The sequence below is a fragment of the Lissotriton helveticus genome, chromosome 7, assembly GCF_964261635.1.
Source record: "Lissotriton helveticus chromosome 7, aLisHel1.1, whole genome shotgun sequence".
NCBI classification, from domain to species: domain Eukaryota; kingdom Metazoa; phylum Chordata; class Amphibia; order Caudata; family Salamandridae; genus Lissotriton; species Lissotriton helveticus.
In genome coordinates, this window is record NC_136068.1 from 1,200,147,796 (window position 1) to 1,200,163,633 (window position 15,838).

Here is a 15,838-nt window from a genome sequence, read left to right on the forward strand (position 1 = left end):
GCGGATTGTTGGCCCCTGCAACGCTGATCTTAACCCCAGGAGCTTTGCTCCCACACCCGAGTGGCCTGCCCGTAAGCAGTCCCTAACTGAAGACCCCGTTGGCCCCATTGGCTAACATTGGGCCCCTGCACTCTGCACCTGGTCACTCAAGTGCAGCTGGTGGTGCAACTAGAGTGCCTACCTAGACCTTTGGGGATCTTGGTCCTAACCCTCAAAACTCCCACTTGTAAGCGGTCTACTTACCAGTAATACGGATAACCATTTTTCCCCCATAGACACCCATGTTGAGCCTAAAAATTTTCCGAGTTTTGAACTGTTGTTTTGTACGCGAAAAACAATAACTTGAACTCAAGCCAAGAAAAGTCTTACTGTGAATTGTTAGATCCTTAGCTGTGGTATCTAGGCATATCAGCCCCAGTACTCTATGTACTCAAAAAGTAATCAGAAATATCCTAAAAGTGACTACTGTGTAATTCAAACTGCTTTTTAAAGTCATAGTAACATGTAACAACAACAAATCCATTCCCTTGTAAAGGTTTACTACTGAAAGTATATTTTACCTACCTGTACGAAGTCCTACTTGGTTCTAGAAATAAAATACAAGTATACCTTTTTTTATACAGGGACTCCCTGGATTCTGTACACACTATACCTTACTTTGGAATAGTATACACAGAGCAAGGTTTCTACACCGAGTAGTATCTAACTCCAACCAATGATCATGGTTTGCTCAACATGCATAGATATAAACAAAGTAAGATGGTCTACAAGCTTTAACTGTTAAATGTGACTTTTGTGTTAAGTGGAACATTTTTTTCAGACCTTTGTGTTATACTGTGCCCATTTAGGAGGTTGGGGTATTTGTTCAGTTAGCCAACCCATTTTTTTACCGACAAGATTCATAAACCAGCTCACAGAAGACAAATTAGTCAATGGGACAAACATTTTCTCAATAAAATTAAGAGTGCAGATTTAATGCTTGGATCACTAATTAGTTCAAATTACCTAAAATTACATATATTAATAAATTTTGAGTTCTTAATTTTCTCAAGATCTGCCTATTCATTTACCCGCAAAACGAGGAAGGGTGTTCATGAGGGGTAAATCTCTGTCTTCATGAAATGTCTGGTGTATTTCTGTTAAGTAGTTTTTGCTGCAGTGGTGTATAACAATTCATATGGTTTTTAAAGCAGGAAATAGAACATTTGGGTGACGGTCTCAACACTCCTAAATCCATACACACTTGCAAAGGATAAAACTTGTATGCCCGCATACTATTTTGGAAATGTACATTTAGTTCCATCAAACAGCCAAAGTTATTATTGATGTTTAAAAAAAAAAGTGTCTCAACCATACCTTTAGAGTTCACATTGCCAACACATGCAGACAACCTAACCACGTTCTAATAGACATAATTGTCAAAATATATAAATGGTATGAGGATACTAGAAATGTTCCGAAAAAAACGGACCAAAATCAAATTGATTAAAAAAAGGCATATTTATATTAAAGCCTACCGCCATGGTTGCATTAAAAATACACTGAAGTCAGGCCTGTTTGTTGTTTTGAAGTGAAAAAGGTGCGAGAAGGCAAATAAAACAAAAGACTGAAAACATAAGACTACAAGAACTGGCTAAAGTTACAATGTGCTTGATAGGCTGATAATGGAAAGCCAAGCAATGACCTCTTACTGTGCAGCATTCAAAAAAGGTGATCCGCTTTAGTGGAGTTCCTGTATTAACTTGTGTGTTTTTCACCTAGGTTCTGTATATGGTTCTTCAAAGCTGTAAAGGAAGCAGAGCACTTTTGGAAAGGAAATCATAGGCTACGAAAGATACATGCTTGCTGAGGGACACTGATCTGCAAGACTAGCAGAAGGGTAGTATAATGGAATGAACAGTACCATCTGAAACTTCAATATTTCTAAGTATTGCAATCTGCAAGATCATCATATTCACGAATAGTTATGTGATAAACTAAGGACAGGTTTTAATATATCTGAATTTCAAACATCAAAAACCAACGGATTTCAAATAAACATTTAATGTTAAAAACAAGAGTTCTTTTCAACAACTGAACTTGTTTCTTTAAAAGATATACACCATTTAAATGTTTATCACCAGCTAACATGATCTTGTCCATTTATTTTTTTAGAATACATGTAGAAAAGTATCTTTTCTTATAAATACAAACAATATTTTCCCAGCCTTTATTAGAAATGAACATGAACATTTTTAATGGACATTACCTTTTTTGGGGGCCCACACCAACATTTGTGCAAACAATGCCAGCCTTCTTTTAAGCACTTAAGAGCAAATCTGTTTATGAAATGGCATAAGCAATGATTCTATAACTACATCTTGCTAAAATATTCTGATTTTACATATGTGCAGAACTTGAGCAAATTAAAGCCACAGAGAAAAGCGTTACCTACTATCCTTCAGAAGCATAATTCAAACTGTCTAACTCACAATCTGAACTGGCGAATCAAGAAGAGGGACTTGAAAGCTGAAATTTCTTTCATTCCTATTCTTACACAAAATTGGAGACTATTCTCATAACTGGATGACAAATCACATCCACACCATTAAATAGTATCACAGTAAAACACACATCGTCAACACTACCCAAAGCAGTATTTACATTTTATAAATTTATGATGTAACCATTACAAAGATTAGCTACCCATCAATTCAACAAAACAGGGAACAGCATCTTACAGTGGTGGAATGAAATACAAAAATTAAAATACCTGTATTTAGAGCAGCATTATTTCTTTATAAATAAAGTGTAAGAAAATGCAATATCTTAAGGATAGTAAAAAAAAAAATATTGAGGTGATGTCACTCGACCACAATGCTTTCTGTGATAAAAATCTAAACTGCTGGTCACACTCCAGTAATGAACCCTAAATCCCATTACCAAAAAAGAAAAAAAATCTGTAAACGTGCATAAAATGTGTTTTCAAGCTGCAGTGGACACGGCCGTTACGCACCATTTTATTGTAGAGTCTGTATTAAATACCCTATATATAGGATATAATGCATCACAGAACACTTGCATAATAGTGCAACACATTTCAATTTACAGTGCACTTTTTCTTTAAGAGTTGCAGCTCCAAGGCATAAGCTATTAATTTAGCTTGGTGATATTATGCTGCACTTCTAAAAGAAAAGGATTAAGGGACCTGAATAATTAGTTTTTACTGAGATCTACTGAAAACTGTTTCCCATTGTGTGCAGATGAGAACATTCTCAGTATCTAATACAACCATTAGCATGACAATATGTGACTAGCAAAACAAGATATACGGTAATTGAATATTCAAGTTTTAGAAAATACACTGGGTGAGAAAGCATCAAAATAGCCCACAAATATGAACAGTCATAAACCTCAAAACGCTAAGGTGGTGTTTCACTGCGACAGTAATGTGACAAAGCAAAGGCATTTCCAAACAGGCACCAGACAAAAGTGCTATTTTAATATGCAAGGTTGCAGAAACCTTCCTGTACTCTTTGCTCGGTTTATGGTAATTTTGCTTAACAGAACTGATTGTGAAATGAGGCTCATAATTGAAATAAAGCTCCGGAATAAAAACTTTAAAAGCACATTTCATATTCCAGTAGAAGGGTAAATCACAAAAATAAATCAATGGTTCATAACTCTGGTTGCAGGAAAAACAGGCAGCAGATGAAAAATTGTAATATCAAAAAATGTTTTCTAAATCTTTAAATTATGTTGATAAATTGAATAGTTCATAAGAAGCTAAAGTTACAAAAATCTGGTGTATTGCTCTTGGTGCTCAAATTCATAAGTCTATTGCATTATTAAAATAGATGTACACATAGCACTTTCATATTGAATGTGTGAACGCTGTCCTCAATACTTTTTTGATCTGATCATTTACTTCATCGAAGAGTGCCTGTTTGGAACCTGGTAGGCCATCCCCAACCCTTCCACAAAGAACTCATTTTGACGCAACGTAATTTCAGTGTTTCTTTTGCTAGACTGGCATTCTCTTTCATAGTTTTTGTCTTTTGCTCTGTTTTGCAATGCCAGCATTGTCTGTTTCTACAATTCTTTCTCTTCCATTGATTTCACCATGTCCATTTGTTGTTGTGCTTTGTTCTTCCACTGAATGTTCATTTGTGGAGGAAGCAGTTTCACTCTTTTCTGTTTTTTGTTGCATTTCTCGAAGCCTGGTCACAGCTTTATCTATTGTTAATAAGCTAATGAGGTTGAAGTCATGCATGCTGACCAGATGAAGCATAAAGTTTTTACATAGGTTATTCTTAATTATTTTCAGTCCAAAATTCTCAACAAACAGCATACTAGCGTGATTCATTTGATTGTCCGCAATAAACCTAGAAAATGTTGTTAAAAAGAAATAATGTTAAAAAATTGACAACATTCACAGCTAAGCAGAGCAAGGTTTCAATGAATTAGAAGTTATTTGCATACAATGAAGGTAACTGGTACAAAACATCAATCTCTTTACTGCTACATTTGAAATGTTCACATACACATGGTACTGATTGCAAACCAGTGCTTTCTGGTGGGGATTGATTAAAACAATATCAGGATACGGCTGCAATCTAAAAATACTTTGACAGACTCATTGTGAAAGCAGTAAAGCACACTCCTAAGGATAGCGCATCTTTAAAGGACATACGTTATTGATACATTCAATCCATAAAAATGCAAGGAAAAAAGTTACATACGTACAATTATAATTACTTATCTGCATGACTGAGTTATTCTACTATCAGGCTAGAGGCAAGCATTAGACTTCAAGAACAAGGTACTTACCTTGGGTAATGCTCTTTCTGGTGGATACAAACCGCAGATTACTCAACCGTGTGAATATCCTCCAGGCGCAAGACTAGATCTGCAAACTAAAATTTCAAAGCTTCAAAACGCCAATAGATGGCGCTTTACGACTGTGCTGACTTAGTTCTGCTCTGGAAGTGAAGAGCGGAGACACACATGCACGCTGTCAGTTTCTTTCGTAAGCTTGTCATTGACTTCATATGTGGAGCTAATCAGTGAATTAGGAGGACCAGTGAAAACAATACAAAATAGGGACATTTTCAGGTGGTAAAGGAGACCATTACATAGAAGAGAGAAGTGGTGAGGAAAAGCTGTTAGAGGACCTACCACAGAGCGAGTTAACTAAGATAAGTAACTTGGATACTCCTACTCCCAGATTCCTAACCTTGTGAAGTTATACCAAAGCAGTACCTCCTAAAATGGTGGATTATTTTAATGGCCCAGACTAAAAAGTACCGTACGACTTAACAGGCAAAATGCCCATCTGCACAGCAATCGTGTTTCGTGAACTGATGCACAACTTAGCTGCCTGACAGCTATCCAAGACAGACAGACACTCTGTGTGTCAACTCAGTAGCAGTTGCCTCATCACAGGAAGAATGACCCTTCAGAACTTATGGAAGCTGCTTCTTTGCCAATATGTAGCAGATCTCAACACGGAGGACTATCCATTGTGAGTTGGTCCGCTTTTGCACTGCCTTGTCCTTCTTTGCCTCCGGAGAACTGAGAGCAGATTGCCCACCCGGCAGTGCTTAATTTGTAAAATATTAAGTGCAGGTGCTCACATTTTTTAAGGAGGCCACACCCACCCACTGGCTCCAACCACTCACTCCACTGGCTCCACCCACTTCCTCTATTGGCTCCACCCACCCACATCCAGAACTAGTATTGCTGAACATGCCATAACAAGGGTTAGAACCAAAATCTCCAGGTTGAAAGGTCAGGAAATGTGCCATGTGCATGGCCATAAGGATGCACAACAGTCTAAACACGTACTGTGCATCTGTGGGTGAGGGTCCGTCACTAGATGTGTGTCATTGAAGCACAGATGGGCCAAGCTGTGGCACAGCAAGATCCTGAGGAGGTGCCCGTCACCCACAGGGGTGTAAATCTGAAAACACCACACATCCACCCTGAGAGGTGGAAGACTGAGCTCTACACACCCATAACGTCTCACCACCACATCCCTGGCCCACAGGAAGCACATCAAGGCCCCATTAGCTCCTGAATACACAGGCTGTCAGGATCTGACTTGCAGAATCAGTGCAGGTGCCCAGCAGTGATTAGAGAGCTCCTGTCTGGAGTCCAGTGCTGGCAGCGAGCAGACCAGGGTAAACTCTGAATTTGAAGCCCTGCTGTTCCTTTCTGATGATGCTTATTCTGGAACTTACTCACACCTGGCTGCCAAACCCCTTCTTCCTTGCTGCAACCGGACCCTCCAAAAGAGAAGCATCAATCAATGCAATGCACTCTCAGGAACGCAGGCTTGCAGTCGCAATAGCCAATCATAACGTAATGTCTCACACCCCATGCTCCCTAAATACAGCAGCAGTCTCGGCCCCACCACAGAGAACAAGACGTGTTACTTTGTGATATTATATGTAACATTCATACTACCTATGATTTTTAGGTGAGCCGCACAAATACTTTTTAGACAAAAGTTGCAGTTGAGCTCTATTTGCAATTGCTGCTCATATTTAATTTCCTGCTTAATAAGGTCCTCTAAGTTGTTCATCTCCATGCAATGTCCGGCTTTGTTTAGCATTACTCCATATGGACATAAACAACACCTTCCAGTCTCCTCTAACCATCTCAAGCTTCAAATCGGGTAAACTGGGAGAAAAAGTGGTGATGAATGTTCAAGGCAACAGCAAACCAAGCCTCTCCATTACAGCCTCCTGAGAAATTCCCAGGTTAAGCAGCTACAAATTACTTCAAACAGAAACCGCACTAATTCATCCCTTTGCCGAACGAGGAAGTGGCCAGGCAGCCAGAAGTTAGCTGTGGGTGCGCTAGTGTGAATTACGTGAAAGGGGCACAAAGTGCGTGCTAAAAATGTGCGGGCGAGAGTGATAGTGGTATTATTTTATTGAGCCAAAACACAAGTAATATAGCATGCATTGTTTACATTCTGGTTAAATTAGTTTCAAGCTCAAAAGAACAATTTTTCAATGTGAAACTACCCCTTGTTTTTGGAAAAAGTAATTCTCATTTTAACTCCATCAGTTGCCATGAGCGCTGGAGGCTGGTTCTCCAAGCAGCTTGCCTGAAGAGGGTAGTATTTATTTGATGTTGCCTTGTGTTGGCGGGGAAGCAGTGCAGGTGGAAACATGACAGTCCGGGCCTCTGAGATGAATGTGCAAATTTGAAATATCTGTCAGTGTTCACGCATAAGGACTGTCTGATAATCATTTAACTGCGTGATTTACATCTAAGGTTACTACAAGAAGGGAGATGCTAGAGCCAGGGGTCCTACAGTAGACCAATTTGTGCTAGAAACAAGAACATAGATAACCTGCAGGAACTTCTGTCCATACATGTGTCACTGGGTTCTGCCTAAAACTTGTACTGCAGCTGCGGGCAAGAGCTGTAACCTGCCCTTTTTCATTTGCAGATTCTGCAAAAAGAAAAACATGTATGTTTACATATGCGAAAAAGCACTGGCACTTTACTCTGGGAACCAATACATTGGGAGATCAGGTGTGGCAGAGGAAAGGAGTCGTGGAGTCATGAGGTGCTGACCTTGAAAAAGCAGAGTTGAGAGTTAACTTATACATTTATTTGCTGCAAAGAAATTGGTGATTAGGACACACAATAGTAAATATGATCCAGATGACTTAATAACGATTTGTTGGAGTACTATCGACTACTGTCTTACCTGTGACCTGCAGTTTCCTTAGCACTGGCTCCATTAAATCGCTTGCAAATTATGTGGTTTGGTGAGCTCCCCCACCCCAGGTCAAGAGCATCAGCATGCAATGCAAGTCAAAAGGAACAATTAATGTCCTGCTTCTGCTGGCGTGCGAGCGAGTTGTTAACAGAAAGCAGCTATGCACTTTTTAATTACTTCGGAGATGTCGTAGTTCATTGCCGAGACCGGAACTTGCCAGGCCCCAGTCTGCCTTGCCTGCAGCTCACCCATCAGCCCGCCCTCAACCGTAATAATTAACAAATGTTAAAGAAAATGCTCCTTGAAAGGCAGGCGTGCACTACTGACATCATGCTTGGACCTGGGTGGGCCATCCTTTGAAGATATACCAGACAAGAAAGGAATCCAACTGGAAGGATGGGGACACAGGACGGGTAGGTTCATTTCTTTTGAATAATTATTTGGCTCATCTCACTGGGGAGAAAAATTCAATAGCCCCGGCCCTGTTAAAAAAGTGCCGATGCTAAGCACCTGAAAGCTCCTGCACAAATTAAGCGTTGCCACCCGGTATTCCTTGGTGCAACCTATGTAAAAGCTCAGCACTCTTTTGGGGTCTAAACAATGATGGTGCTCCGCCTACTGTGAGGGATGAGGCCGAGCAAATAAGATAAACAAGCATTTGCAATGCAATAGGTCTCGCAGTGGCAAAGTTTAAAGTTGTTGGTATTGTAAATGGCATTGTTTTTTATCTATTTTGTTTTAAAAGCAATAAATATATACAAGGTTATTTATAATGCTAGTATGTGATAGTGGGAAAAAATGTGTTATAGGAAATACAGTCTATGCACGTGGAATAAGACGCTGTCAACTACTGCCACTCCTTATAGCCATGGATTAATATGATGTTTTGCCAAGTGTGTTTTCTGTTGCAGAACAAACCATGAATGTCAATCGATGCTTTGTGGTGAATACTTCATTTCCCCTAACTTGAAAGAATCTGATGGTGAGAGTTGCGTGCTTTCCAACATATACACCGTTAGGAATGTGGAGCGACGTTCATATTAGTTTTTAGTCACTGTGATTTTTAGGAGACATTGCTCTGTTTTGTTATCTTGGGAATAATGTCATGCAAAACAAGACGTCGATTTTTTTCGATATGAGACCTTAATTCACTTTCCCAGTTTGGCGTCAAGTTTCGTGTCATAAACTACCTACCCACTGCCTGGCAAAAAACTTGTCTTCTTCACATGTCGCATTAAAGAATCACAGGGAATGGCAGGAAATCAAATTACAGCCCAGTGTGGTATCGGTTCACATTTAAAGGAGGAAATGTACATGCGTGTGTTAAGTGTTCTGTGCGAAAGGCAGTCCACAGAGGACAATATCCGTGTACTGTTAAAAAGTCAGAGAGGCAAAGGGTACATACTCAAATAGCACTCACAGTTTAGTATACCACCCTATTCTGGCCGTGCAAGTAGCCTGCAAAGATACTGAGACAGAATTTTGAAGACTGCATTGCAGCCCGGTTAGTTCATGGGTCAGCTGCATAAGTCTCTTACTGTTACTGTTTACAGACAGCCAGTGGCAGACCATTTGCTCTGCATTCCTGTATCGAGCTTTACGCGAGGTCATCATAAACTACCAGCACAGCCCTCCATCTCCGATCACCTGGCTGCGCTGAGAGGTAAGCGTAACCTGGAGTCCCGTGACTGATTGGAAGGGAGGGGGTAGAGCAGACCGAGTGAGATGAATGGGAGACAAGACAGTGAAAGCAAGAGCGCTGGGTTGATACAAAGACCTCCTAGTAAGAGCCCATGCGTGCAGTCCAGTCCACGATCGGGGCACAGACTGACCCACCTCCAACGTGCACACGCACCAGCTTAAGCATGGGCGTAGGAAGCGTGGGGGACGCGGGGGATATATCCCCCCAAGATTTTGGAGTGGGGGGGACACGGGTGGGGGAACGAGGCGACAAAAGACTTTCCCCTCTGCCTTCTGTTATTCACAGGGCCATTAGCACGTGTAAGTGCTACCTAATGGCCCGCACTTGACCTGCCTGGAGTCGAAGTCTTCAAAGAGGCCACCCGCCCTCTGCCCTTTGTTATGCTGCATGAAGGCTCTGCGGTCTGGGAAGGGCAGAGAAGGAAAACAAGCACTGACGTTGCCAATAGGTCTCGCAGTAGGAAAGTTGGAGCTATTGGTTTTGTAAATTACATTTTATATTTATATATCGTTATTGGCATTGTCAATAACAATATATAAATATAAAATGTCATTTACAAAACCAATAGCTACAACTTTCCAAATGCGAAACTTATTGGCAACGCCAGTGCTTGTTTTTACTTGTAATTGTAAAGCATGCTATTGGCACAGGCTGTAAATCTAAAAGATAGCGCTGCCATCGTATTAAAAGCACACACTCACTGACTCGTGAAGGAAGATTACATAGAGCTGTCCTGCCCGCAAGTGCTAACTATGATTTAAGAGTACACTGCTTGTCTTTGAAGAATGACGGTACTCCTCTGTTTTCTTGATTTCTAACTTTCACTCTGCCCTAGTGCTGAGAGCAGCGAGAGCCCGCCTTGTAAAAGTGTCACGCACTGACCCGTGAAGATAAGCTTGCCACAGTAATGCCCTAACATAAGACAGAGACAGCCCAGCCGTGCACCAACAGGAAGCAATACAGCCTTTCCAACATATGCATGCTGTTTTGGGAAGGTGTGAAAAACGTAACTGTGGCTCCAAGACGACTGGGATGTCTAAGCAACTAACATGAAGCTCTTTGCATTGTTCTGCGATGTGAGGAAGAACTGTGAATGACGGGGGTGCGGCTTTAACACCGAGCTAAGATGCAACTTTAGATAATATCAGCGTTTGCCGGATAAAAGCATACACTTAAAAGGAGACCACCGAAGTCGCTGTTTACGGCTATTTATAAGCAAACGTGAAACCATAGTGATGCCCCTACATAACACTGAGACCGAGTAGACTTCCACTAACAGGCAACACTACAACCAAAAAGTTGTTTTAGTGTGCATAGGAAGTACACGATAAGAAGCACAACAAAAAAGTTGTTTTAGTGTGTGTAGGAAGCATACGATAAGAAGTATAGTTTTCAGTTATTACTTTCTAAACATGAAACGTTTGACTCAAAAGCAATATAACACATTAATAACTCAAACATCACTAGACACAGCAAAGTCTAACACGAAAACGCATGCATTACAAAGAAATGCCCTGCTATCGAAAATAAAAGCGAAGTATCGTATCGTGTATCGTGGTATATTTGTAGAGCGCAGACCTGTCACCCCAAGGGCATCCTGGCGCTTCGAACGATGAACCAACAATTTCAGCGACTTAGCCTATCCTGGGAAAAAGGTAGGTTTTTAACGCCTTCCTAAAGGCTAAGAGATCCTCAAGACTCCTTAGAGATATCGGCAGGGAGTTCCAGAGTTTGGCCGCCGCTACTCTGAAAGATCGGCCGCCCATCCTCACTCTCTGAAAACGCGGTACTACGAGTAACCTGGATGAGGAGGAGCGTAAGGCTCGAGGTGGAAGATACCAGGCGAACATTTTCCGCAAAGAGACCGGGCCCAGGCCATAGATAGCCCTGAACACAATGCAAGCTGCTTTGTAGCAAACGCGTAGATGGACCGGCAGCCAGTGGAGTTCCTGTAGCGCTGCCGTGGATGAGCTGTAGTAGGGACGGGAGAGGGCGAGTTTGGCAGCCATGTTTTGCACCCTTTGTAGCTTGCACAGTAGTGTTATCGGGGCCTCCAGAAGTAGTGCGTTACAATAGTCGAGTCGACTTAAGATGGTACTCCGCACTACTTCGGGTCTGGCTTGCTCAGGGAGGAGGGGCAGAACTTTGCGCAGCATGCGGATCAGCATCATGCACGTTGAGGTGGTCTTATTTACGTGCAGATCTAGCTGCAAGTTGGGCCCGAAACTGACACCCAAGTTGCGCGCCGATTGTGCAGCTGACACCGTCTCTGAGAATGACGAAGGCCAGAAGTCATCTGGGAGATCCCGGGGAACTCGGTCGTTGGAACAGTACAGGACCTCTGTCTTAGTCCCATTAAACTGCAGCGAGTTCAATCGGAGCCATTCCGCTGTAGCCTGCATGCATCGGTGGAAGGTTTCCAATGGGACTGCGTCCTGTCCCTCCAGTGAAAAGACCAGCTGGGTGTCCTCCGCATAATTAAATGCGGAGATCCCAAATGATTTAATAAGCTGGACCAGAGGGCGGAGGTAAATATTAAAGAGTATAGGGCTGATGGCTGAGCCCTGGGGTACTCCTTGTCCTACTCTCCGCTCCTCTGAGCTGAAGGGAGGGAGCGATACCCGTTGCTGACGGTTGTCCAGAGAAGAGATCAGCCAATCCCTGGCCTTATCTTTAACCCCGCACTCTTCCAGCCTCCTGATCAAGGTAGGATGGCTGACCGTGTCGAACGCGGCCGACATGTCGAGCAGCACCAGAAAGGCTGCCCGACCACTGTCGACTCGCGCCCGCAGATTGTCTAACACGGTCACTAACGCGGATTCCGTCCCATGAGCTGGGCGAAAACCGAATTGCGTCTCATCCAGCTAGGTGTTACCTTCTAAGAAGCCGGACAGAGTGCGGGTGACCAGTTTTTCCATGATTTTAACTGGAAAAGGAAGCAGGGAAATTGGCCGATAGTTGGAAAGACAAGCGGGGTCAAGCGTGGATTTTTTTTAGGAGTGGAGATACCACTGCCTTCTTCCAGCAGTCCGGTACAGTCCCTGTTTCAAACGACTGGCAGCAAATGGAGTGCAAAGGCTGGAAAAGTTCCTCCTGAAACACCCTCCAAAGTTTTGGAGGGAGAGGGTCAAGAGGCGAGCCAGATGAGATCGTGAAAGCCAGGCTGCCAAACTCCTCCAGGGAGGGGAGGGGAAAGCTGTTCAGCTGGGGTCGACTGGACTCTATCGCCAGAGCTCCCAAGCTGAGTGCGTGGTCCTCTGGTCGGGGTCGACTGGAAGGCGTGGCCGGAGCTTCCAAACAGAGGTAAGAAACCCTCTGCAGGGGCGACTGGCCATCGCCTCCGGAGCTCCCAGACCAGTGGTAGGATTGACTGGATCCTGCAAACCCTCCAGAATTTTGCAGATCTTCTCCTCGGAAAGCATCAGCAAGCGAATCACATAGAGCTTGCGATGCGGGGACGGTGTTGGCCGCACACATAGGGTGGGCGAGGTCCCCAACGATCTTAAAGAGGGCCTGTGCCTTGTTTGGGGCCTGGTTCAAGGTGGATTCAAGATAAGCCGCTTTAGCTTGATCTGTGCCTTATATTTTTGTAAAGCGGACCGGAACACAGTTTTCTCCGAGTCTAAATACTGTTTCCTCCACGCTCTTTCTGCGCGTTTACAGCCAAGTTTAAGCTGGCGTAGTTTGCTCGTATACCAAGGGCTAGCTCGATTCACCCTCCCTCGTGACTTCCGGAGGGGTGCCAACTTATCCAACGAGCTCGAGATGGACTGGCTAAAGAGAGTATAGCTCTCTTCAGCTGACCTGCCAAGCTTAAAGTCCTTCCCTAAGATATTCGGTAGTGGAGAGATGTTGAGTGTTCGGGACCAAGGTCTCCCTAACTTGGCTTGGGATAGTCCAGCCTCCCGCAAGGTGTAGTCCTCTAAGCAAAGAGAGAACGTAATCAGGAAGTGGTCTGTCCAAAACTGGCACTTAATCTCATCTATTGATACCCATTGTGGATCCGCAAATATTAAGTCCAGAATATGACCCTTCCGATGCGTGGTGGCATTCACCAGCTGTTCCAGGCTGATATCTTTGCAGGCTTGGCTAAGGGAGGAAAATGCATTGTCCAGTGAACCGCCTGCCCACAGGTTAAAATCTCCAAGAATCAATAGCTTGGAGTGGGAGCTGGAGAGCTCGTAAATCAGGTCAATAAGGAGCGATATTGGAGAGGCCGGTCCTGGAGGACGATAGCACAGGACGCCCGAGCAAAGTGTCAGCTCCTGCTTTTTGACCGAGAATCCCATCAATTCGAATCCAGGAACCTCTCGAATCTTCAGCTGGGAAAGGGTCAGCGAGTCTTTATAAATGAACCCGATACCCCCTCCTCGATTGAGTGTGCGCGGGGTATGACTAATTTTATAGCCTGAGGGGCAGGCTAGGCCCAGTTCAACCTCACAGTCTTCCCGAGTCCAAGTTTCTGTGAGGAAAAGGACATCGAGTTTTTCTGAATCAATGAGGAAGGCAATTTCCGTGTGGTGCTTACAAAGGGATCTAACGTTAAGCAACCCACAGGAAATTTGCCTAGTAGTTGAAGCATAGGCATTGGCTGGTTGCCTTACCGGGTCCAACACGAAAACGCACGCATTACAAAGCGCATTAAAAATTACAAAGTCCGAGAAGTTCTGAATCACATGGAACGGGAAATGCTGTGCTAACAATGTCAAGATTAATGGTAGATTAATCGGCTGGTCTGTTAAAGACATTTGCTGAGCTGCCGATTAATCTCCCCGTGTCTACAAAAAATATGAAACAGTCAATCATTGTGTAACGTAACTGGTGCTCGTAGAATCGCTACAATTTAACAACAAGCGGGGGGCTCTGCTCCGCGCTGAGGAGTGAAGGAGTGGTGGGGGAATCGTGATAGGACCCAGATATTTCTACCACGCCAGAAAGACTATTTTGCTTGTCAATGCTTTCTTCCATTCCGCTTTATACATGCCCTATAAAGTAAGCGAAAGGCGATTAATAAAACTATTAAACAAGTAGCTAAATAAAATTCACAATGCAGTAAGAATACACCGGTCACTTGAAGGGGTCAAAGACTGCTGACAGTATTGTTTCCCCACATGTCGTCACTATGAACCATAAACATGCCTGGCAAGCTTGGATTGGAGGAGTAATAGAAAGTAGAAACTATCAGAAACAGAGCCATTCACATGGCCTCCTCTGCACACTCCCATACCCTCTCTGAGATCATAGATCGCCCCGCCCCCTTCTGTTGTGTCATTGTGCCTAGTGTATCCTGTGCCTCTGACACTGCACACCGCCGCGCCATGGGGGACGCTGCCGCCGAGCGGAAGCTGAAACTAGTGACACTGGTGATTGAGCGACGCCCTGGCACACTTTTCAACTTGCTCCCTAGCAACGGGACTAGGCGGGACCAGGGCAACAGCAGCTCCAGGGCAACAGCTGCTCCAGTTCTGGACGCAACACAGCTCACTAGTGCAGGGCAGCGCGTAAGTGACTCAAGTATGTGGATCAAAAGAAAAGTGCGATTTAGTGCATGGGGGAGGGGGCATATTTACAAGGCCGGGAGAGAAAATAAAGAAAAAATGAGGCGAGAGTGGAGAAGATAACGAGATAGACGAAAGGAGGGTCCGGCTGGGAAAGAGGCTAAAAGGGCTGAAAGGGAGGGGAGAATGCACGTAGCACATTCCAATGAAGTCTGGTGGGGGGTGGGGAGCAGGCATATGGTGTTTCAGTGAGCAGCCTTTGATGTGCGAGCGAGTGGGAGGGAACAGCAGGGGGCGGAGAAGCAGATTGCCTTCAAGGCAGGAGGCAGGCAGAAGGCTCGGGCAAGCTCGTGCACGAGAGCACATGCACTCGTGAAAAACCTCTTTTTGGGCTCATGGTGAAACTCTTGGTTTCACTGCTATAGACTCGTCCTATTGCATTCCTGCGGAATGGAAATAGGCCGAGACCTAAAAAACTCTGTCTCTTTTCCATCATGCCCAGGGAAGGCAAGGACAGTGCCCACTCCTGATCTGCCTCTGGCAGCTTCCCTCCGCCCCCCCTCCCTCTTTATTCCTCCATCTCTTTCTGTCTCCTTTTCCCTCCTCCTTCAGTTCTGATTTCTAGAGACAGCTCTTAAGTACTCTTTCTTGCTTGACCTTTTCCTCATTTGTTTCCCTGTGAAATGGATCCAAAAATGAGCAGAACACTTTGGCTGGAAATGTCCACATTTGCTGACTGTTGTATAATTCCAAAGAAAAACCTCAGACAGAGAGAAAACAATGATTAAATATCTAAAGAAAGCGTCACAGAGTGGTCAGTAGACAGGCCAGATTGTTATTTACACCCACACACATTAGCGCCACTTTACAGAGTTTGCCTGTGAAAACGCTACTTTCTTTTTTTTTCTTCTTTCTTTG

At 43.7% G+C, this 15,838-nt stretch overlaps 1 protein-coding gene across 1 annotated transcript in view; it reads right to left on the minus strand.

Annotated features, from left to right (window-relative positions):
- Nucleotides 1-2,027: 2,027 nt before the first annotated feature.
- The window catches only part of SUZ12 (SUZ12 polycomb repressive complex 2 subunit), a 979,834-nt gene continuing 966,023 nt past the window's right edge, over nucleotides 2,028-15,838 (minus strand). Inside the window, exon 16 of the mRNA XM_078654391.1 lies at nucleotides 2,028-4,364. Within this exon, the coding sequence (XP_078510517.1) occupies nucleotides 4,022-4,364 (343 nt within the window). The 3' untranslated portion in view covers nucleotides 2,028-4,021. The remainder of the gene's footprint in view (nucleotides 4,365-15,838) is intronic.